General features: G+C 45.9%; 1 protein-coding gene across 1 annotated transcript in view; it reads left to right on the forward strand.

Moving 5' to 3' along the window:
• LOC124302607 (uncharacterized) overlaps positions 1 to 25,069 on the forward strand; it is a 122,745-nt gene that overhangs the window by 43,073 nt on the left and 54,603 nt on the right. The window contains exon 2 of the mRNA XM_046758937.1: positions 20,078 to 20,154. Coding sequence (XP_046614893.1) covers positions 20,085 to 20,154 — 70 coding nt within the window. The 5' untranslated portion in view covers positions 20,078 to 20,084. The remainder of the gene's footprint in view (positions 1 to 20,077; positions 20,155 to 25,069) is intronic.

Raw genomic sequence — 25,069 nt, forward strand, 5'->3', positions numbered from 1 at the left:
TTGCCAATACCAAATAAGCGTGTCAAGAAAGAAAATAATATTCATGATAATGATAATAATAATAATAATAAAATAATACTGATAACAATATGCAAAGCAGCTTACAATAACGACACGTTTCGAAATCCCAGATGATATTCGAGTCGTATTATTCAAGTCCCGGTGATGGAAGCTTTTCAAGTACTGACCTAGTTCAAATGAAAATATTCGCACGTGTACGAGGTGTTGATTATAGCGAAGAGGGGAATGACCGTAGAACTTGTACCCGTTGGTACAGAAGTAGTTAGTTACGTCGCGCAATTTGCATTTTACGTAGAAAACTAGCAGAGAAGTAGTGAACAACACGTACCATTCTTCGCATATACGTTGCAGGAAGCAGCATAGTATTTACTGCGATATTGTTTTAAATACATACATAGAACATATTATGCACATGCGGTAGTTCACCGGTCGATTCAATTACGAATCTTTGATACATACGGAGCCAGTTATAATAAATCAAGATGGAGAACGTCGAAGAGAACGTGACCTTGTACTCCCGGCAGCGGTGCAATACTAAAGGGACATCGTTCAGCCGGAAACGGTGTTTGAGTGAAGAAAATTTGATGTTTCATTCTCATCTTCTCTTTACCAAATAAGAATCTTCTCAAAGCTGCTTGCATAGATTGTGAGGCAGTTCACCGACAGCCAAGATAATCTGTAACAGTGGGCAGTCGAACGATGAGGAAGACAATTAGCTTGGTTTTTAATTCATTCTAATGATACAATGCGCAACATTGTATTACGGCGAGTTCACCGCCGTTACTCATGCAACGTGGACACGTGAATAACCGTGTACAAATGTAGAATGTGAACATAGCAGGGCATAGAGATGCATTTTCATTTCTTCCGTGTTAGTGCTCGACTAGAGGAGCGTAATGCCAGCGAACAATGGCTATTCCCAAGACACTTGCAGTCTGCGACTACTCCTTGCCTGTTATACTTTTCTTTACTGTTTGCTTCATGTCCGCCCCCGCCCCCCGTGTCGCGCATCGCATCGGGCAGTAAACCACCGGTATCCTCCGTTACGACCCGAAAACAATTATCGTAATGTAATTGATAAAGGGATGGACGGGACATCCTCGCCCTTTCTCGCCCCGGACACCAAGGTCACTGAGAGAGGGCGAACGACGGCGATGAAGGCGGGGGTCGGATGGTGAAGTGAGTAAGCGGGAACCGGGAAACTCTGTTCCGAGGTTATTACTCGGTAATCCTTTCGAAACAACGCGGGGAGATTCGTTCGACGCGCAAAATCCTGGATCAGCCGTGTACCATCCGATTACTCCGAGCTTTTTCCGTGTTCGAATCAGTTCCGTCGAATGATCGCTTATAGCCGGGATGAATAATATTCCTGTTATGTACTGCCGAATTGAGTTGACACCGTCCTCGAGCCAATGCTGTCGGAATTCTGTTTATTGTTCAACGATCATAATTCTCGGGTAATGCCAATTATCCTCCGTCGACGATATTCGCAACTCTCTGCCGCGTGAATAAATTGCGGACGCAGTGAATCCGGGATTGTATAAATTCTCGATAACGGAATCTAAAATCATATAATACGATGTTGGCCGTATTCTAGTCGAAACTGGACGGGGATCGCGGACTGAAAAAATTTAGAAAACGCAGAGAAGAGGTTCCATTATCTCCGACCACGCGATCGATCATCGACGAACTACAGCAAAAAGCCGTTACTCTGTCTGCCTGACTGATCAGAATAATTGATAACGTCCCGTGCTCTCGAAAGGGGAAAAGGTAGAAAGAAAATATGCATTCTACCGAACAACCGTATCGGACGGAGAAAAATGGCATGTTTTTCGTAGGAGCTGTTTCCTCGAGTTTTTATACCGGTCTAATTGTTTGATCTGAAATTTGGGAACAGAGAAATGGGTAATAAGCAAACTGCCCTGACTTGATATACGTGTTTCAATAAATTGCTGGACCGGAGAGCCTTACCTTGTATACAAATCCGCGCTCACCTACATTCCGGTTGACTGGCCGCGCCACGTGGTCGAGATGGCTCCGTGGCTTCCATCCATTATGCAGCGTATTTTAAGGAGAAAAATCCCCCATAACCAGAAAATATTCACACAAAACACTCTAATCCGAAGGAGCCCAGCCCTTCCCCCTGCCTCGGTCCGTTCAAAAACAAAGATTAAAAGCCTGGCTGCTCGAGGAGCCGGCAAGCCGGGTAGCATAACGGTGTTAGCCGGGCATTACAAGATAAACAGAGATTATCCCTTTCCCGGGCAGTTCACGCTTCTTTGCTTCGTTCCTCTGCCCTTCTCGCGACGACCCCCGTTACTCGTTCCCGGTTACCCGCCTCTTTACCAACACCCGCGCCAAAACCTTGAATCCCGTCCAACCCCCTCGCCGAGGCCATGCAAATGAAGCGGAGCTTCGTACCTGCCAAGGTAAAATTCTCTTAATGAATATCTATCGCCGAGAGGAGAGGTCGACGTAATTGTCAAGGTGCACGTACGTTGCGTGGAAGTATGGGTACCCTGGTGGCGACGCGAAGCGACGATGCGGTATACGTATAACACGTGTATCGGGGGGACGAGGGAAATTGATTTCTGCAGGGTGCAGTCTCCGTCGTTGTGTTCTTGCCTCCTGACAAATCACCCAAACTTTGCGATTCGCGAATGGTGCAAAACGCCGCAGAGCTGTTTGTTTCAGCTGCAGGTATAGGTGCGTACGCAAATTTCTCCCTCCGCGTTTATCACAGTTCGTGTTTACTGGCCGTCCACCAAGGGTAGACTGCTTGTTTGTACAACGACAGATTTCAGATCAACGGATTGAGTTTAACATAATTTACTGGAGTTATACTCAACCCCATCGCTCAGCAACGTACGTTTCGACCCTGGTTTATTTCCGACAAGTTTTGTCAGTGGTTCTTTTGCGGGCCTTTTGATTTTATCGGCCAGTCGCAGATTTCACGTTACACACCTGCCACCGCGGCGGGAAAGATCATGGATATAAAGTATAACTCGGTACTCGGGGAAGATTTAACTTGGCGAGGAATTTCGCGGGACGTTTTCCGAACCTGAGTCCACCTCGTCGTTCAATGATTTACGTCATTACTAATGCTCTATTAAAGCGGGGCATAAATTCTCGACGTATTAAATCGCCACTATGATATCGTGCTGGCTTATAAAAAGCCTCGTAAAATATAGCGTTGATGGCGTGCTCCTTTTTAGACGCCTCTGAAACCGCGCCCCTAGATTCCCCGATAACGCCGCGAAATTACACCTTGCCAATTATCATAACGTCATCGGTTTTAGACCGCAATTTTAATGACCAACGCTCGCAACGCGGTCAAACAACCAGCGAATTCAATCGGATTTTATTATACGCCCGTGGCAAGCGGCAAACTTTTATATCAAGACAGAAGTTTCCGGAGCTCGTAGGCAGCTGTTCGACATGGCAAATAATTGGATACGCTTATGGGAAAACGATTTCATTCGGAAAATTGCTCTACGTTCAAATTCAGCCGATGTGTAACAAAGCCTGCGATGGAAATTGGCATTGATCGAGTTCGAGCTCTCACATGCAATGCCACTGCGGAGATTAGAAGTTGAAAAAATGGTGGCGCCAGGTTGTGGCGCCTCGGTGGCGTCTGGGAAATCTCTCGGCACACCCGGCGACAAACAGCGGCTCACGTCCTTCCGGAAACTCACTCTTTATCCCCTTTCTGGCCTTATAGCGTTCAACTTTCTCCTTCACTTTTTCTCTTTTTCTACCATTTCCCCACCCTCTTCTCCTTTCCATTGGTCAAAGTTTCCGGTGGACTCTGCGGTCTCGCTTTGTTCTTTTGTTTAGAAAAAACGATTCGTGTGGTAAACCCGAAACTGCCAACGAGAATGTAAATGTATACCTATAATGCATGTACAGTGAAAGAGACCAGTTAGCACACGAGCGTGTGTAGGTGCGTATAACTCTAGAAAGAATCAACGACACAACTTTTTCAATTGCCGCGAAGCGATAAAACTTTATACCTGTGAAATTATTTCGTCATTTTAATGTACTTAACTTCACCTTTGCCAGTCTGGCGTGAATTCTACTGAATGACGGGCATTCATTTATATCAATTAGACGGCTTGTACTGCACACACCTTTGTCTGTCCGTAATTTGTAGGTCTGCTTGAAAGGCCTGTTGGGAAGTAATGAAGCAGAGATGAAATGTGGTTGACGCATATTGTTCGTACCTGCCCCGTATTATGGTGCCGAGGAAACGTATTGGGAAAATTTATTAATCAAATATTAAGCCTATGTAAATGTAAACGCGTGTTACGACGATTAAGACTTGGGTGCGGTGCACTTTCAACCATGCTCGGTATACGACAGGTGTATACGTATCTGAAAAGTATGGAGTTTCACGTTAGCGAAAATGACTGAAAACACGAAGAAATTACGCGAATTGATCAACTTTGGTTATTTAAGTTACGTATCTTACAGCTGGTCAAAAATATTTCGGACCATTAATACATTTGAAAAACTGACTATATTTTGGCGAAAAATTCATTTTAGAACAATTGAGAAAGGATGTCTCGAGACTCATGGTGATAATATTTGTTCAAAATTGTGCAAGGCGTTTGCTTCAAATTTCAGAGATGTCGAAGGAAGCCGAAAGCTGACGTCGAACGGCAAAACGAAGAAGAATAATCATGTACGTGAGTTTTGAACCCGCCATATAAGGAGCGTGACTTCGTGTTTCAATTAATCTTGGTTTCGGTTTGAAATGGCTGGTGCTCCTTATTGGTGAATAACCCGCAAGGTTCACCCTCGAGGACGAGAGGAAACGTGGGTGGCATGCGATGCCTTCCACCGTCGTGCGTTTCACGGCATCACGGTTCCATTACAGTTTGAAACTGATTTGCATGTGCGCGGGGAAGTTGGCATCTGCTTCCATCACAGACGCCCCGTTCCTCCGCAGAGCTCTCGGATCTCCGCAGATCTGTTGGCATGTTTCGTCAACCAATTAGAATTCGAATCCGATCGATCCCGTTCGAACTTGGGCCGATTATATTGTTAGCTCAATCTGCTCTGCGGGGCTTCTGAAATGCAATTCGCACCTTATCTGTTCCCAATTTCTAAGCAAAAATTAATACGGGGACATCTCTGGTGCTCTCCTGTGATTAATTACTCTCAGAGACGGAGCTCGCGTTCCTCGACAATTCACTCCGGCGGTAAACCGCACCGTCCGTACCGCAGAAGAAATTAACTGCGGCACTTACACGTGTCGTTCAGCAAAGTTCTGCGAACCTTCGCCATGCATGTGCACACTGCTCGACGATTGGGAACGGAACAGAGTTCACCCCGTGTTTCCAATCGACGCTACTTTTTCTGTCTCGCCACGTTCATTGCGGAGCCATTCGTCGATCACTCCGCCGACCGATTGCCACATTTGTTGCAGCAAATTGCATTGTTTCCTTCTATCTGCCGCGTGTATCCCGGTGAACCGACGGCACTTCGAACAGCGTCTCTCTTTTTCTCTTTCTCTCTCTCACTCCATTCGCTACTTCAATCCGACCACCGGACGCGATTCTGCCGACTTGCGATTTTTGGTTTGTCAACATTTTATCTCCTCTTTCGCAGGCTTTCGCGGGCTTGTGGAATAAATTCTTATTCTCTACCATAAGCAAATACAACCTTGCAGGTCTACAACCGCGCACGGATTTGCGACGCGAATGGTTGCGAAGCTTTCTATCGTAGTGGAAAAAAAGAATGGAAAATGAATGGAAAATTCATTGGCAGACAAGCGTTCGAATCCGTTATTGATTTTTCGGACCTCGTGTAAATTTTATGGACATGCATCGGAGCCGTGACGTAAATAATTTTCGTCGATTAGCGATCGAAGTAGAACTCATATCCCATCAATAAATGAAACAGCAAGGCTTTGGCGTTCGAAAAAAAAATTAAACGGTGATTTAGAAACACAGGAAAAAAACGTTTTATCGTCAAGATCATATCGGCTTTATCTTTAATGCCCGAACAATTTTTTTTCGATTCCGATATCATTCAGCGTTTGTATACCTGAAGTTACGCTGAAAAAAGCTATTCAAATATTTGGGTACTCGCATGTTAACCGATAAATTTACCGTACGACTTTTTCACTTTCACAACTGCACCTTGTGCTGTTCCAGGTAGTAATTTTGAGGGCTTGCTATTTCGGGCCCCTTCATCCCTGCGTGCTTCTTGCCCCAATGTGTATATTGTTCTCTTTTCTCTCTTACCATATATACCTCTGTATGTATGTGTATAAATGCTAGTGTTTTAAATTGAAAAGCACGATCCGACGAGCAAAACTGGCAATTTTTATTATCAATATTTGCGCATCAATAGTTTTCATTTCCAATATTGACGTGCCAGCAGTTTCGATATTGGAATCTGATCGCACGAGCTTGTCGACAGTGGAAAATAATTTTAATAAGAGTGTACAGTGAATAAAGAGAAAACTCAACGAAGTGACTGCTTTCAGTGAAATACCGAGGAAATGATAAGTAAATTACGGAAAACTCGGCGAATTATGCTGCCTACAAGACTTTGACTTATACCGATGCTGCATTGCATCGGTTGAAAATAACCATTTATAACAATTAACCTTTTCTCGATTACTTCCTTTCTTTTCGACACTCTGTTCCGTCCGTTTTTATCGCAACAGAGATATTTATGGGGGCATTTAACCCTCGGCGGGGCAAAAAAATACCTTCTCTCTTTTTAGCGTCTGGGCAGCTGCGAATGAAAAATGTATGAAATCGGCGCTGCCGTGATTTAACGTTATACATTATACATTCCCATTTTAATCCGTATATCCTCAAGAAGGTGCAGAAATTCCTTTTCATTCGCTGTCCAGCGTACACACGCACGCGTGACTCCCCGTATCCGTTACTCCCCATATTCTTACCTCATGCAACAGTAATCCGCGGAAATTGGTCGAGAGTGGTTGACGTTGTTCGCGGACCTGCTAAGGCTGGACACCCACTTAACACGGCTGACGTGCTTGTCTCGGCTCGAAATCAGTTTGCGGTAACGATGATCAGGTATTCTTAATCGCGAGAGGTCATGAACGACTCGTTCCAGCGGGGTGAACCGCTTGCAGGCGCTCGGAACATCTTCTCCATCAATTAGGTTATTATCACTCTCCTGTAGGCAAGTGATATCGGCGTGACCGAGCCGAGAAGACCCATCCACTCGCACTCCGGCCTGGCGGTGCTATTAAGACGCGGTGCTCTGCTTTCCCGGCCCTCGCCTTCCTGCACAGTGCTTTCCACCCTCGGACCCACACTTCCTTCCTTCCATCCTCAGTCAACGCTTCCATGCTCCGCCCGTCGGATCGATTCGCCCTCTCAAACTCTACAAGTCGACACGCCGGCACGCCGACCCAACAGCCTCTTCTCCTTCCTCCTCGGTACCCGCTTTCTTCTTCTTTCTCTTTCTCTTTCTCCTCCGTCTCCCTCTTCTTCTTCTTCATCTTCTTTGCCTCACGTTTCTGTATATCGCGGATAGAGAGGAGGGGGACGGCTGCGCTGTGTTTCTACCAAAAGCATCAGTGCAGCAAAGCTCTGTGCAGAAACCTGGCTGGTTACCTCGAGTCTGGCAGCCCTTAACACGGCGTACACCATCGCCTCTATACCTATATAACTCCTAAATGCTTGACGAGCTTACCGCCTTGGGCCACCAAGCTTTCCCGTAGCTTTTACACAGATGCTAGTTGTCTGCGTTTGTATTCGTACGTACGTGCACGCTGCAGAGGTGTATGTATTATATATCGGCGAAATGACGCTCCCGCTCGTGCCTCCGGAGCTGCAGGTACGGGTATTGCTATGACGCCGCTATGCTCCTGGCGGCATACGCGACATAGATGCAGGTCCATGCTATATCTGTAGAAACTATTAGCTCTATACCCGCGGTATATGCACGCTGTCGTATTCACCGAGGGAATATTAACAGCGGTTTGTATTGTCATGCACGAGATTTTACGTGCTGTGGAAAAGTGATTTTCGAAATATGACAGACCTACCTATAAGTAGATCCCGGTTCTGAAAGCTACCGCGCCAAAGGTACCGTCGTCTGCGTTGTTGCACTGAAAGAAATTTTTAGTTCCGGTTACCGCTCAGTCGTTAACTATTTTCATACTATTCTTTCTCATTACGATCACTGTTACTATATTTTCTTGTAACTGTTGCGAAAATTTATTGCTTGTGCAACGATAAATTGAGAAGCCTTTAAAGCTTTATTCAACAAAAAAGGTAGAGTAAACCGAACAAACTGATTTTGCGTTGCAATTACAAAAAAAGGATCGACGAGAGCGCAAAATGGTTACGCTTACCTCGTTTTTCGTAATTCCAACAATATTCAAATAGTGTTTTTAACGATATCTGTTTTCCTTCATTTTTTTAGTTACTATACGAATGAAATTTTTCTGAGAGTGTGTTATACCTACACTTGAACGAGGAAATTTTCGACGATCTCCGCACACCGAGTTTGGATCTCAATTTATTAGCCGCTAACTTGTCGTCACGTGGGAACTGAAAGGTCCCGCCCGCACCGAAACTTGGCTGATGTGAGATAAAGTTAGGCTAGGTTAGGTTAGGTTATATCAGTTTATATCGGGTTAAGTTGGGCCGGGCGAGGTCGCAGCCTTAGCGTTTGTCCGGAAACTCGGTTCTCCAACCGCGAGCCACGAAACGAACTCTCTTCAATCGATAACAGTGGGTACCTACTTCCTCCACCTTCGTCCCACCCCCGTAGAAACTACGAATGTATTTTACGACTTACGGCTAGCGGCGCCCCCGTCCCCGGAAAATTGCGTCGCGACCATCGGAGGGAAGGGCTCATCGTCGGAATTGAGAGTAAGGCCGGAGATTAACCCCTGGAACGCATATCTGCGCGCGGTGTGCTTCCTGTACCTTGCACACCTTATACTCTATTCAGACTCACCTTATCTTTTTCTCCGTCGTATTTTTCCCTCCCTTTGTTTTCTTTTTTTTTCTTTTTTCGTTTCTCCACACAACCTCTGAATAATGTAACTTTTGGTTTATAGCATTGCACAAGGTTGCTTCATAAGGGAGGGTTGGCTTTCGTTCCGGAACATGATAAACCTCCTCTCGAATTTTTCTTTCCACGCGGAGAACGGGGGCGGAGGTGGTATGGGCAGGGGGCAGAGATTTGAGGACCGGTTGTCGTCGGCCAACAACTTGAACTGCAAACAAGTGGCCGATTTCGCCACATACCAGCCTGAAGGCGACTCTCGTTCGGTTCCCTCGAAGACTGAGCTCCGTATCACCTCCGTATCACCAGCCACTCATCCCTGCACCTTACATTCTCTCTGATTTGTCTCCACTTTTTTTAATATTCTTTTCTTTTCGTTTTCCCCTCATTTTTTTTTTTTTTTTTTATTTCTTTTTCTTTCCGCCGTCTTATACCACCACACGAAAGTTACATGCCTCGAGGTCTCCGCTGCGTCGGGATGTCGGGCCTGCAGGAGAACCGAAGATATATCAGGGCGCACTAAACTTCTGTCCTTCCCATCAATTTCACCGGCTAAGAATCGTGGAAGCAGACAATTCTGTTGCCCTCTTACCCCCCCCTCCGACTTCTTTTACCATCTTCCTTCCCCCCCCCCCCCCCCCTTGCTCTCTCTCTCTTTCTCTCTCCGTCTTTCTCCGTTCTCGGCAAACGCCTCGAGGCTCATTTTTTGTCGACTTCTTTACTGCCTCGCCCTCGTTTAAGAAATCGTCCAACTATAGAGTCATCGCTCACTTTAAGGAGACGATCAGGCGGAAGGTCCCGTGGGTCCGCATCCACATCGCGTCGCACTGTAAAAAAAGGTGAAAATTCACCCCGCGGGAACATTATCCTACGTAAGTGGTTCTTCCTGCTAATTTCATAATTTTTTCCTTCGTTTTCGGGACCAGCTAATCGTAACTTCGATTTTCGTTTTGTAACGATCACACCTCGTGTACCCACCTTCGTTCTGTGGTTCTTCATCGATCTGCCGGCAAAGAATTTTCACCGAATTTTTACACTCGTCGACTTATGAATATAACTGACGTAAGCCTCGTGGAAACTTTTCAAAGGGTGCGACGTAACGTATCCTTGGTTATGTGCGTTAATTTGTCTGTAAAGTGTCATCCTTAACGGTCCTGTTTACACCCCTTTGTACTTCACCTCTGCCGTAGTACCTATGCATGTATATGTATACGTACCATGCGTGGGTACGTTTAATAATTAGACGTCCGTTGATGCGCAGGTAGACGTACAGACTTTCACACCCGTCCTTGCTATTCCATAGCCGACTGCTCGGTTAGCGCGGTGCATTGCCGGTGACTCGTCATTCAAAAAGGGGCAGAATTAGAAATAAAAGAGAAGAAAACAACCGGGAAAAGAAGAAGTAAACTTTTGCTACCGAACCGTCCCCGCACTTTGTAAACTTCCTGGGTCGCTTGCGACTTGTTTTCAAGTTTCGTCCCGCAAACCATTCGATATACCCAGTTGGTGTCACGAAGGCTTGGCTAGTTAATCGATTAAGCTATAAAGACACGGTTGAAAGAGAGATTAGGGGAGGAGCGTGGAGTCGCTCGAAGAGTCGAAATTCTATCGTCACCTCGCAGTTGTGTATTTTCGGCTCCTTTTGCGGATAGCTCGAGGCTTCGGTGACATTGAGACGTGACCAAACAACGACCTTAGCTCGTCTTCGGTGGCTGCCTGCGTTGGGAGGAAAGGAGGGGCGGCAAAAACTTCGGTAAACCCCGCAAGTTCGGAGATTGTTTTAAATGTGACAACCACTCGTTTTCAAGAGCAATTAAAACTTTGTCTACGGTCTCGCTAGTAGCGCCTTCACTCCCTCTCCCTCTTATGCTTCGCTAAATTTTCTCATCTCTCTTCTCCTTCGCGCGATGTTTTTCACCTTACCAACACGAGAATAAGATCTGCACCCGACCGAAACGCGGCACAAGGAGGAAATGCCGAATGCGTCGTATAAAACGTTTCGTGAGAAAATGGTTTCTGATGAAGTTTACTCTACTCCTGGACAGGTACGCTTCTGCAAATACAATTAATCCCTCCTTTGTCTGCCGGCAAATTCAAAGTCACGACTTGCGAAGGTGATGACACGTAATAGCACGTGATGCCTTATGTACCTTCTAATCTCTATTTAGCACTTCCATTCCTTTTTTACGACAGCTACTTGCACTCCATCTCGTTCCCAGAGTTATGTTTGCGCAAAGTTTACAATGCTCATGCAAATCCACGTATGCTTCGCACATAGGCATTTTTGCATTTTTCTGTGGAAAATTCACACGTCCATAACGAAGTGAGCTGAAGTGGAGGTGAAATTCGATGCATTAGTTAAAAAGTACTAAAGCACCGGATGCGAGGCTGCTTAGAAAAGCGAAATTATTCTGCACAACGAATGAAAGTAGTCTTATCATCTCGTATATCGTTAATTAAAGTGGACATTTATTTCTCGGGAAAATTGCAGGACTTGACGTTAAAAAAAAGTAGTACGATATTTCACTTTCGAAATGAGTTATTAGACTTTTTAATGAACTTTTTTCGAAATAGATTTTCATGCAGTTGACTCTCTTTGTGTTTAATGAACTTTGAAAAGGGTAAGGGTACACATTCGCGTTTGACTAGTCAAGGATGCGAACGTTTTCATTGAACCCTTGGTGCCCCCCTACGTCTATACGCGTGAATATAGGGCTCCCAAGGAGCAGGTAGTCTCTGGATTTTAGTACTCGAAGAACCGTCGAGCTTGCGTGGAAGGGACTACGTGTTCGTTCACTGCGCGATAATAAAACCAGCCACACGTTAAGTAGGTAATATCTGGGTCGACGTCAAAGTGCCATTTTCGGCGCGAAGTAATATTGCCTAAGCTGTTCCTACGCCCTCCCCGAGCCTCAATGGAATTCAGATCAATGCCTCGCCCCGAGATATTAGAATCTTGTCTAATAACGAAAGGCTAGTCCGAGCGAACGCGGGTCAAAGAGACTGCGAGCTGAGGCGTTTGTTTCCAGTCCTCGAGGCTAGTTTCAAATATCTGCAAATAATTGGCATCGAAGTTGTTTCAAATACCAATTAATGAGTCGCGGAATGAGGAAAGAATAATTTCGTACCATCTCGCTCAAGAATCGGGTACGGAAAGTCAAGTCGAGTCAAGTTAAATGCTGAATGTTGTCAGATGGTGGGTGTCAGCCTCAGGCTACCAAAATGGGTCCCATTCCTTTCCACCAGCTGACTCCGAATTAGACGCCCGGGAGGGTTCTTCGGATAGCTGACTGCGGGTTTTAAGGGACTCTGACGGGTGGCATAATATTGCTCTTCCTTGGACCATTTCTTGGCCCGTTTCGCATGCAACGTTTCGCCATCTCCCGCAAATTTCTCCCCCCTTTCCTAGCTTCTCTTTGAATATGCTTACAGTTTCTGAGCAAATCAATTTCGTTGTTAAGTGAAACCTGTTAGCTGGAATATATTATTCGTGGCGCTGATAGCGTCGCCGACTATCTATGGAATATCTAAATGGTGCAGCAGTCGTGAGCGGGACTTCAGAGATAATTAAGTAGAAAAACTGACGTTAATGATAAATCGATCCCGGTGTGGGTATAAATATATCGACGCGAGCCAAAGTAAGTCCTAAAAAGGACAACCGAGAGAATGGGAAAGAGAGTAAATGTCAACGGTGGATTACCAAGGAAGATTCCACTGATCAACTGGAGAATAATTGAGTATCGTTATCACCGATTCATTTCGATATGATTCTTTCACCTTGACGGAGATGATTCTCTAAAGTTCGAAGAAATCTTCATCTCCTGTAACTTTAACGGTTGGTTTTAAGATATGTGAGCGATAATTTCCAACTTCCCCGAGTCCCACATGGTAGGAAGTAGTTCCTAATGATATTAATTCTATGACTACTTCACATGCGATCGGTATGCTATCATTAGCGTTCGGAAATTCGGAGTGAGCTCTGGTCGATGCGGTTGTTTGAGTAACGAAACTACGTTACGGACGATTGCCTAAACGCTTTGCGCACATGTCGGTAGTGATCAATGCGTGATCGGAGGATCGTTTGGTAGTAAAATAGCGAATTGAAAGTAAATATATGGACCTCGAGGCGCCAACATCCGAGGAACGCGCTGTACCATTTTGAAGGTAGACGCCCGTTGTGCGGTGATTTTGTGCCTTTAATATCCAGTTTAAATATTCATAAGGGGAAGTTCGGAAGCGAGGCCGCCGAGGGTGCGCAGGGGAAATGGCGGAAGGGGGCTTAACGGTATCCCTCACCCTCCTGCCCTACGTAGGATCCGTTCCAGATGGCTGGGGTATGTATTTCGCGAATATCTCCCCCTTGGGATGAGGAATCTTGCGCTACTCACATTTTTACAAATACATTACCAACGTACTTATACGCGGGGCAGATATTCGGGAGGATCTGCAGGCGACGAATTCGAATTACAAATACGCGAAAGTGTCTGCTGACACAGGTATAATAATGCGCGTCTAACGACTCACAGTGCTCTCGAAAGATTATTCGTCGAATCTCTCGGCACTTCGGAGACTCTTGTTAGAATGATTGCTGCTCAATGGTTTGAAATAATTCACCAGCCTCGTCCATGAGAGTCGAAAATAAACGTCGACTGAAATGGGAGGGAAATTGGCGGGCGGAAGAGGAGGGACGTGAATATTCTTATACACGTATTCGCAAATAAATGTCTGCAGTGGCGGAGCAGGTACCCCTCGTAAGATAAGATCGCGATTGCAACGTCGACGCGTTAATCATTATTAATACTCGAAAGAGTTTGTTTCGAAGCTTGTCAAGTAATCTATCGGGATAGTTTATCTAATACATCGGTTGGGCGGGGGCTGCGTCCTGGGCGATGGTGCATGCGAACCCACCATCGATCCACCCAGACGGCGTTATACTGGATGTTCCGTGTTCGACGCCGTTCGACGCCGGTATACCAGCCTGTTCCCGTTAACGTACCACGCAGGCATTTACCTAACAACGCACCGCGTACTTGCAGAAACATACGCGGCACGGTCTATTAATTAACAACCCCTCCCCCTCCCGACCTCCCCCTTCACCGCCGCGCCCCATCACCGAAAGAACGGCTTACTGCGTTTCCACTTGACGTGCGGCCTACTTTTTCCTTTCTTTTCTCTTTCTTTATTCATGCCATTGATTATAAACGAAGGTAGGTAATTGCGGGAATTTCCGGTTACCGAAGAACTTTATCGATCATCATGAATTTCAATCAGACAAACCTATATTTACTTGAATATATATTACTTGTCTGTCTGTAGGAATAATTATATGCATATCATAATATCAACTTGGTGCTATCCATCCTGGCGTTCAGGATATTTGAAAAAATTTATTGGCTCGCTTGGTTTAGTATTCACACATTGCAGGCATTTTGTTTTCATTTTAGCTTCATACAGTGCAACGAACTTGTAAAGGAGAAAGTCGTAGAAAAAAACTTCATACGCTTTAGCGCACAGATGGAAATGAAGGAGGTAATTCGCGCAGCTAAAACTTTTCCCTCTGTTTTTATTGTTAATCAAGTGTAAATGTATAAATTTTTAGATTGCTGGAAAATGCCTAGATATAAACACATTATTATGTTCAGAATAGTCATTATTTCGGATCACTAGCACTCCGTTTTGTCATTTCATGGGAACAGTGGTCCGAGGGTGAAAGTCATTCAACGAAAAATCGGGCACCGTAAACAGGATTCAAATATCTTTGATAAACCGAAAGTCAGAAATTTACAGGACTTGAGCGATTCCAACCTTTATTTCTATTCTTTGCTTTAGCAAGCAATCTAAGCGAGTGGGCATTTGAAAATGCACTACGGATGCGGTGCATGTTTGCCTTGCTACGATCACATTCTCAAACGTACCGAAACGTTCGTTTCCGTCAAGATACATGTTTACTGTCGTGCGGTCAATCGGCTAGCATCAAGTATTGAAGTCAATAATTCTGAGAGCTAGAAATGATTCGGAGCGTTAAGAGAAACATATACGGTTGATGAAATGCTGGGAAAATATCAGAGCAGAAAATCAGATCCACGAAAAGAAACCACTCAGCTTTCCTACTCGCGTATTTTACCACACTGGAATGTATCGACGTGCTGCTATTTCGAAAACGTATTACAGAACCTTTGAAGACACACTTTCGATAAACCGATCACTTGACAAAAGAAGAACAGAAAGAACAAAGGATAAAAAAGTAGGACGTAGAATTCATTCACACGTCTTCGGCTCGTGCAGATGAGCCTTGCAAAGGTACCTAACTCTCAGATTGGAAGTTGTTTCTGTTCAAGGAGGGGTGAAAATTCGTAGACAGTTTGCTCACGACCATTTCCAATTCATTTATTCAGCAATTCGGGAGCATCGCGCGTGGTCGCTTAGCAGTTGCTAATCCGAAACACGACCGTTGATAATTGCCGATGAAGAAGGGGGTTTTAATGGATACATATTGATATGTCATTTGTAAGCATGCCGTACAATACACAAGCGGGGAGCCCAACACATTTGCGCACGCAAAGTGCCGGAATTAGGCCGCTGAGGAGTTTGTTACTGAGAGGATCTTGCGGCGGATCATCTATTACGATATTACCCTCGAAAGACACCTCATTACCCCTTCCAGATGCGGAGAAGTTGGCTCGTCAGAAGTGGCAGTGCTTTCGTGGAAGTGATGCGAAACCAATTGGCCTTTTTCACGAGTTGGCCGTTCAGCAGGCTTATGGGTGTAACGATAATCCCATATCCCGGTTCTTAGGAAAGGTGGAGTGATGTTTTTTACCCCCTCGTTTTATTTTTTCCACGCCCACTGATGCAGCTGACCATGACGTTTAAGGTTGACCTTAATTTTTCATCAATCTTCCGGGAAACCTCTCAGGGTTTGTAAAAGTTGTGAAAAATAAGAAAGCCGATGGGCATTCCGGGTTTCCGTGAGGGGAATTGGATGATGTGGCCCACCTCGATGGTTAGACGTGCGTCGCGCCGGGTTACATCGTTAGGGTTACTAGAAATGAAACTGGGGCGGGAAATGGGTGGGGGAGAAGCTTCAGGAAAGGGTATGGGATACTGGAGAAAGGGGGGAAATCAAATTGGATCAACCGATCCCGGGTCGAGTTATGAACACGAGCCCATTTTCGTACTCTACCCTTACGCCTCGACATTGTGAGGGTATAAATGAAGTGAGGTTGGGACGAATACGCGACGTATTTTGCAAATTGCATATGGGATAGGCGAAGCCCTCCCACACACCAGTAGCTGTGAGAATCAGGGGATACCCTACCCAACAAATAGGTGCCCAAATGTACCGCAGTATCGTTGACTGGCTTTGTTATCAACGCCTAGTTGCGATTAACATTTTCATCCTCTCTACGGTTGATCATTATTTTAGCATCATCAAAATATGTGTGTAACAGCACGTTTATTCAAACTATTTTTGACTTATGCTTTCCTTCGTCGCCGATATTACATCTCGACGTTGCTTTACCAACAATTCGATCTCTCGCTTTTGACGCTTTAATTTCATCAGGATGTTACCGGACGAATGACAAGTATGTTTACCCGTTCGTTCATCTTTAATCTGAATTGCAGAGCGAGCTTCGTCATTCGCTGAATTTGCAGAGCGTTTTTCCATCGCCGGAATCAATCAATCGACTTGGGAGTTGGGACTTCCGATTTGATTACTCGTTAAACTTGTTGCTTTTCCCATTGACCTAATACGCTCCTTCCCCTTCGTTGAATTACTTCTGCTTATCGAAATTCTTTCCGAAGTTGTAACTTAGTTTGTCACATCAGGAACGTTAATGGATGGACGGACGGACATTATTATCGAATAAATTATCAATCGACTTATTACAACGCGGCAGCGAATATAGCCGCTCGTAAATCACTCCACCGGCATCCCTTATCTCATGAACAATGCGCGACAGAACTATTACTTGTCGCAGCTGTAGCTCTGTTTGCAGTATGACGTCCAGATATATGTATAATACCATTTCGAGTTAGCTCTACCGTTGCCTCGTGTCTCGCCCCTACCGGAGGGTGCATTATTCGATATGCCCCGGAACAAGCAAGCGGCGCTCAAATCTTATCGTGCTGCAACTGGTGACGCGATATAATTCATTGCAATTGTTTCGAACATTGCTATTGTGCATAGCTGAACGTTACACCGGGATTAACGGTGGAAATGCACACAACGGTATCCAATTTCGATCGCTCGTTCTCCGATAGTGAATCCATGATAAACTCATTACTTCCCCTTCACTACGAATCACTTACGAATGTTTTAGTTTCATGAAATCTTCCATTTCAACAAAATTCGTACATATCATACTATTTCACTTCATACTACCGTGAGCACACGTTTCTCTGTAAACTTCCTGACAACCACTGCTGCTATACGCTCAAGCCCGAATGAGTGTAGTTGGCAACTGCAGCGAGCGGTCTGCTGGAGGTGTGCTGAGCACGCGAGGATTGGTCCAGAGCTTGCGGTATTTATGTAATAATATGTACTCACCTTCAGTGAGGGTTCATGGATCGGTGGAATTTCGCACAAATATTACACCACGGGTGTAGGTTGCAGGAAGCCTGGAATTGCTCCGCGAATTATTTCAGTCTTCGCATCACACGATGGGAGAAATCAAAGTGAACCTTCTCAGAAAGATCTCAGATCGCTTGTAATATCGTAAGTCTTAACTTGGCGTACTCGAGACGGAGGAGACGGCGAGTCCTATTCTTGGAAAGTGGTTTGTCGAGGGTTAAAAACCTCTTTCTCCTCAGTCTCGACCAATTTGTGCCCATATGCACCACGTTGCCGAGAGAAATCTGTTCGCCCGCTTGCCCGTCGTTTCGGATACGGTATGGTACATTATACCCGTGCATAAAGGGGTGTGCGGGACACTGACGCCATTGTGCGAACAGGCGGTACTGGTCGCCTTCCTGAGCGGTCGCGGTTTCTGCAGTAGCTTCAACGAGCAATACCACCAAGTCGAGGCTATCAACCTCCCCAACCCCCGTCTCCGTTCCTGGTTTCCCGTCCGTGCAGGGCACCATCTTCTTCCTTTTGTCACCTCCGTGACCGCTAAGTACTGACCGTGGTGAAAAGGCAAAAAACAAGAGAAAATGGAGATGAAAACTCGGGTCGGAATTTTTACAACTTCCAATCGTTGGACTGTGGTGGTTTTTTTCTTTTTGAACGTCCATTTTACTTATTTTACTTCCGACTGTGGGTTTGGCGACGTCAATAGTAATTGTTATTACGATACCTGGACCACGGAGGCTGGAGGTTTGCGGCTCGTAGAATGGTCGTTACTTTTATTTCCGCGTTTCGATGCCGAAGAGAGTAATTAATGTTACGAGAATCGCCGAGCTAACGAATTCGGTGGGTACACGTTCTGAACGCTAAGCGCCGCTATCTTGCTGACCAACTGTAACTATGTCTGTCGGGAACGAGGGGTGGAGATGAAACACATTGCGTTATCAAATCATGTCATTAGCCACGTGTTTCGCGTTAAATCAAACACGGGGCACCGGCCTTTCGGTTATCCGAGCTATTTAAGTATGCGCGTACACGTGACCCGGTAATTAATCCGGCAAAATAACGTTATTCCAGAAGCTCGATGAGAAGCTTAATTTTTTGAGCCGGCAAAGCAGGCAGAGCCTGAGGCTTGTTTTCCTAATTTACTTTGCAAAACTCACAATTACAGCCCCACCGGAGTCCTGTAGCTGAGTAAAGCGATGAGTTTATTTTTACCTCTACTCTCAGAATTAAAGAACCCCAATGACTCCCTAAAAGCTCCACATAATTCTACCCGGTATATTTTTCGTGATGTCGGTTGTCCGGATTTTCCACGACTCGGTGTGATTTGTCGCCCATGGCAACGGTCACGCGTGTATCCCTTCTCTCTACCACCTGAATTCGCTCCGCGGACGCAGTCGAATTTACCATTTTTTTGCCCCGAAAAGATGCACGCTTCTCTTCCTACGAATTCCCCGATCATAATCTACCACAATATGCCATCAGAGAAGTAAAAACCCCCATCTTTCTTTCCACCCCCACCCGTTCATTCCGTGCATCCACACAAGCCCGCCACCGCCGCTGTGCCGTTGAAGTGGAAGAAAACACAACGCGGGCTATTACGTACACCCGCAAATACCTGCAACTGCACACCGACAGCGAAGCTCATTTATATGTACGTACAATGTACACCATACGCACATAGATATCGTATACACGGGACAGAGTAAGGGAACGGAATACGGCGGCTTCTGGTGCTGCTAGCGTCACATGGCCATTTAGGGGAACGGGCGAGGGTGGCTTCGAGCTTGCGATGGGATGGTGAGGGGCGGGGAGGGGGGGGGGGGAAGGAAGGGGGTGGCCTTCCTAAGCAAGAAGAGACGCTCGCGGCGATGTGCTTCTATCCGTTCGCGAGATGACAGAGGCCCGACTCCACCGCCGGCATCACCACCACGACCATCGCGTCTACCACCACCATTTTCATCATCTCTGAGAATTCTCTACGCTTCTGTGTGTCCGTGTCTGTTTGCGATGGTGTGAGCAGGAGCACCGCCACCTTCGCCTCCTCCAGATGCGCTGGCTGCGAAGAACCAGACCATTGACACCGAGCCCGGGCTATTGTTACATCCTCCGGCTAATAAAGAAAAATAAAACCCCTCTTGCAGATATTAGTTTGTCGGTCTCGTGCAGTCTGGTTCCGGGACTGCCTCTCTCTCTCTCTCTCTCTCTCTCTCTCTCTCTCTCTCTCTCTCTTTTACTCTGTGTTGTATTGCAGTGGCAACTACCAGCGGCTTCGAAAGGCGTAGCGTATACGGTGTTTCTTCGAGATTGTTCGTTTATTGCCTGCATTTTTATATTTCTCCTTTATTATTATTTTTGTCACTTTTTTCTTTAAAGCTATCCCTGTTTTACACACGAAGGATAATTATCGTGTCTTGAGATAAGAAGCGAGACAATATTTTTTTCATGAATATTCTCGCCTTTCTATGCTTTCAGCTCCAAGATGAAGTGGCCTTTCCTCCTATTGTGGCTCCTGTTGTCGCATTCTGGGATTCTTGAGGCACTGCAGCATGGTAAGTGTAAACGCACATACTTCTCTCAGTTGATTACTTCCCGATACATGCTTTTCAATCGGTATCGTATTTCATCAGTGGAACTTGTACTTAAAGTTGCTGGAAATTAATGTGTTAATTGAAATTCGCATAGTCATCTATGTAAATGTAAGTTTTTCATATTCACAATCGCCAGTGAAACATATCTGTTTGTTCGCGAAGCGTCCCGCAGACTATGCTTTTACGTCCTTGAGACGTCTGTGAAAGAAAATTTCGTGCGTAACCCCTTTGAAATTGTAAAGATTGAACCAGCAGTTATAACAGAACTTCAATAATACCAATATTTCGATAAAATTCGGAGGAATTTTCGCTTCTGGCAGACAAAATTTCTATAACGGATAATTCATTCTTCGGAGATGAATCTTACTTTTCCCATCGCAGAGGCAAAAACAAGTCTAGTTAAGATGAAGAAGATTAATGTCAAAGCAACGTGAGTTGGAAACGGTCGATTATATTTGAATATTTCATTGCGAAAGGGGAACGACATGTGTGTATGGATTTAGGGAAATTACGCTGTAGTGCATCCATGGAAGATGAATCGCTCCTGGAACTCGGAAACCCAGCCGCCTTCTAGCTAGCGAAATATAACCAGATAATACTGTATGCCCGCGGTGGTTGCGTCCCACGTCGTTCTCAGTCACCCCAGCGGACCTTTGCCGGGTCATTCCGAACCCTCGAATCCCCCACTGTCGGGTCCGTTTGCTCACACTCAAAGCCCCAAGCCTACTCATCCTGAACACGTGAAGTTGTCCAGTATTTAAGTTGTTTGAACATCTCTTGGTGCACTCACTCTTACCCTTAGCCTCTGCCACTACGAAGCGGTAACAAGACCTGAGTTGTTCAGCTTTCCTCTCTTAGAGTTCGGTTCCGATGATCATTGCGGCCGCTAAGGAATCCGCCAGACGGTCCCGAGGGATTTCGCGCACTCGACGAAGTCATGAAGAGATTCGAGGACGCGGAAACTCTGTAGAAGATCAGGAGAACGGCGCAGCCTCTTTCAGATTGATTGAGACCTAGTAAAACCTTCGTCTTGGATTTACTGCTAGCAACAGCTTTTCCTTGTCGTAATAAAAATCGGAAAAAAATACCTAGAAGCTCTGCAATTTCCAGTTGAAATGTTTTCCGTTAAAGCGTACCAACTTTTCAACACTTTTGAAAACTCTTGAAGTACAACGAAATTATATGAGTATTTCACCGAGTGATGGCCGACGGGCGATGTACGTTCTTAGACGATATGGAAAAGTGATATTCAATACCCAACCGAATATTACGCAAAGATTCGAGTTGAGTGAAATCGTGCGTTATCCAATATACTCACAATCAGATATGTACATCCATTGACGAATACACGCTGCAGACGCGTTCCGAGGAACTCACGCGCAACGTATAGATTCGCTTGTACGTACTTGTGAAAATATTACCGTTTGTCATATATTATGTATATCGCCAGGGTGTGGGCGCGCGTGTATGGATATTTATATTTATATACCCTTCAAGATTTCGTGGCATTCAGCTCGAACTCCGTTCTTATCTTGGGGGAGTAAACGCGGCGTCCTTCGATATTTTTAGTGCCGGGGTAGTGTGCCCGTTATTTTTTATTATTATAGGTTAGTTAATATTGGAGGGCCATGATAGGCCTCTCCCGCCCAACAACTACACGGCTGGAGATATCGGGTTGTTACCGAACCATGTGCTCATCGGCTAAACCGCGATAGCAGCGCACACGTTTATTCTAATCAAGGCTTATCATTCTCACGGATTCCCAGCTTTGTTTTAATCCTGTCCCATTTCACAAATATGTAATTAAATGATCTGAACAAATTTTATTTGTCAATTGAAAGTGACAACGACTTCGGTATCAGGCTTGTAACCGCGTCGTAACTGATCACGTGGTTGACGGTCAACAATCTTCGTTATTCTCGTTCCTTTTACTGCAGCATACCTTATTTGCATTCGTACGCACGTACGTATGCGGTTTACTTCTATACTCGTGCAATCGTGAGTGTATAATTGCAAACGCGTAGAACGCAGCCGAGCATTATTAGATTGATGGGTCTAGTCCTCTGCGACAGTTCGCGTATCAAGAGGGAGCTCAATAAATAATAATCCGTCAGCGTGATGGTGGATAAAGTTGTGTCGAGGAGGAGATAGGTTGAAAATCGTCCGTTTTCGCAATGGGTAATGGAAATCTTTCCAGCAGACGAACAAAGCGTGCATACTGCATGTGGAACAGGTTTCGTATACCACGTTACAGGAGGGAACGCGATATGGTAGTTCGTTACCGCTAACTATGCAGCGGGGGCGATAAGTGCGTGACGAACGTGCAACGAGGGCTCTTTTCACCCCAATGTGATGAAACATCGTTTCAGTCGGATGGTTGAATGGAATTTTTTTCGGTTGAAATAAATCATTATGCAAATGAAAGATCCGCGCTACTATAACTCGCAAACGGGGAGGGAGTTTCATACACCGCGCGGTTACTCAGCCTCATCTGTATCTTACGACCCTTCGCTTCCACCCCGCGTCGGAAAGTGTGCCGGTATTAATTCACTTGATTTCGTTACGTGACGCGGAATCTTGCTCCTCAAAATCAAAAAGGATCAAGCGAAAATCTAAGCAGAATTATGACACTGAAGGATCCCCCCTTTACTCCTCAAGCTCTGTAATCTTCCACTCTCCAGCAGCATCCCGCCAACCGAGGCGTTATTGAACCTTTGGGCTTTGCTCAGTTGCACCCGAAGCGTTGACTTTACATCGCCACACCTACAGGAATACCGTATTAAGGGTACGTAATCGTACCACATAAATTATCGAGTTGCCTAAGCGCACGAGGAGGTGAAGCTGCGCTGATTCTCAAAAATTTTCCCACGGATGGGGAAAATTCGCGTCAGCATCAACGTCCTTCATCCCCCGACACCCCGGGCCAACGGCAACCTTCCCTCACCCCCATTCCTCCACCTATCAGCAGCGCGGCGGGGCGCAGGCGGGGGTGCATATCTGTGGGAGTTAGATAAGGTAGGTGGTGCCTATATCTACCCACATCCTACCGCAGGCCGGAAAGTTATGCGTGGCTCTGCAGAACCCCCGTTGAACCCCGCGTAACTCGGTGGGGAATCTACGGAAAGCTCGCCAGAGACTCTTCCACGGGTAGTCAAAGTCTTGGTTTTACACTCGGTAGAGCGAGTGAAGGGTCGCGCCGAGGGACGGATCCTCGGGATACAACGGGATCTGGCTAAATGGCCGGGAGAATGGAAGTGTTTTTTGCGCGGAACGTCTCTCCCGGCATTGGGTGGCTCTGACTCGGTTAGAACTATGCTTTCTCCTCGATTATGACGATTCTTTCATTCTATTCTTCTTCTTCATTGCCCGCTTCCTACGCCTCCCCCCATGAAAATGGGCGAGAGGAGCTTTTTTCGTAGTTGGCCAAGCTTTCACCGCATATATACCCGTCTTCCATCATCACGGGTTTTTTCACCGTCACCCGGATACATGCGACACCTTTTTCGCGACGGTGGACGGATGCGGTAACAAGACGCAGCTTCTGGCGCTCGATCGTGAGCGGCTTGATTAGTCCGCGTTTTCCGCAACGCAGAACGCGGCAGCGGAAGCGGCGTGACAATAACCGGGAACGCGACGTCAACGTTGGAAATCCCCGCTTTCGCTCAAGGTATCAGATAGTTGGCGCTTTGTATTTGCCCATTAATAGTGAACTACCATCCCAAGTGGTTGCCGAGTAAAGTCGGCGGGTGCCTAGTCGACGCTGAGAAATTAACGGAGGCGCTAATTGTGTTACGTAACCTAGTTAGCGATGTGTGTTCTTGGAAATTGTACCAGCGGTCCTATACCATGTTCCCCTCTATCCCGGACTGTACATGTACGCCAGCCGCACAGCATTCGTCGACTTGTCGAGAGACCCTTAATTGGCAATTTTCAACGGTCATTTGTTCGACGTTGTTTCCCACCCTCTCTGCAGCGAGGAGACGGTTTAACCGCAGGAAAAACACCTTGTCCTCGATCCTCTGCCATCGATCCGGGCATTTCTTTTTCCCAACGGTGCATCGGAACCTCGTTTACCAGTTTCTCCTCCCAAACAGCGCACTAACCTGCCGCCCGTTTATTAAATTCTCTTCGTATAACTGCTCGTGTTGTTGACTAAAATTCTGCAATTTATGCCCGTATATAACGGAGCAGAAAAACACCGGCTCTAGCTCGGCAACATTTGTGCATGAGAGTTGGGGGCGGGAGTTCCAAACTCTGCATCGTGCACGTAGACCGCCAAAGGAGTTGCTTCTGCTCCTGCAGCACTTTACATACCAGCTGCCATCATGTTTGGCTATTATATAGTCGGAAACCGGCGTGAATTTAGCCGTGCCCGCGTTATACATATTTATACCCTTTGCCGAGTATTGCTGAAAGCGTGTGTGGCTTGACCCGGTCTAGTTTGCATCTTGACTCCCAGCGGGATATCAAGGGGCTATTATTTTCTCGGTTCATTAACTTCAATGCGCGGATTCGAGTAAATATTTGCTAGCTATGAACCTGTTTACCGAGCGAGGCTGGTCCGTACAAATATCCTCGTTCCGCGATCCGCAATCGGCGATACGATACCGAGAAAACGGTCGGAAGTACCTAAAACTGAAGGGATCAAGTTTCACTTTTCAAATAAAATATAGGCCAGAACGACGTAGTCAAAAATGTCGTCGAAATACCGACTGCAGATGACGCCAGACTCCAGGGCGTGATATTTTCGTCACTGCAGGAGAAAGATGCGAGTGTACGGAGAGCACTCCTTGCCAAATTGGGACTTATACTCTCTTCCCTTAACGAGAACCATTTGTCACCGGGCGCCACTCCGTGGATAGCTTCAGACGAACTT

This window comes from Neodiprion virginianus, chromosome 4 (assembly GCF_021901495.1).
Source record: "Neodiprion virginianus isolate iyNeoVirg1 chromosome 4, iyNeoVirg1.1, whole genome shotgun sequence".
Classification (NCBI taxonomy): domain Eukaryota; kingdom Metazoa; phylum Arthropoda; class Insecta; order Hymenoptera; family Diprionidae; genus Neodiprion; species Neodiprion virginianus.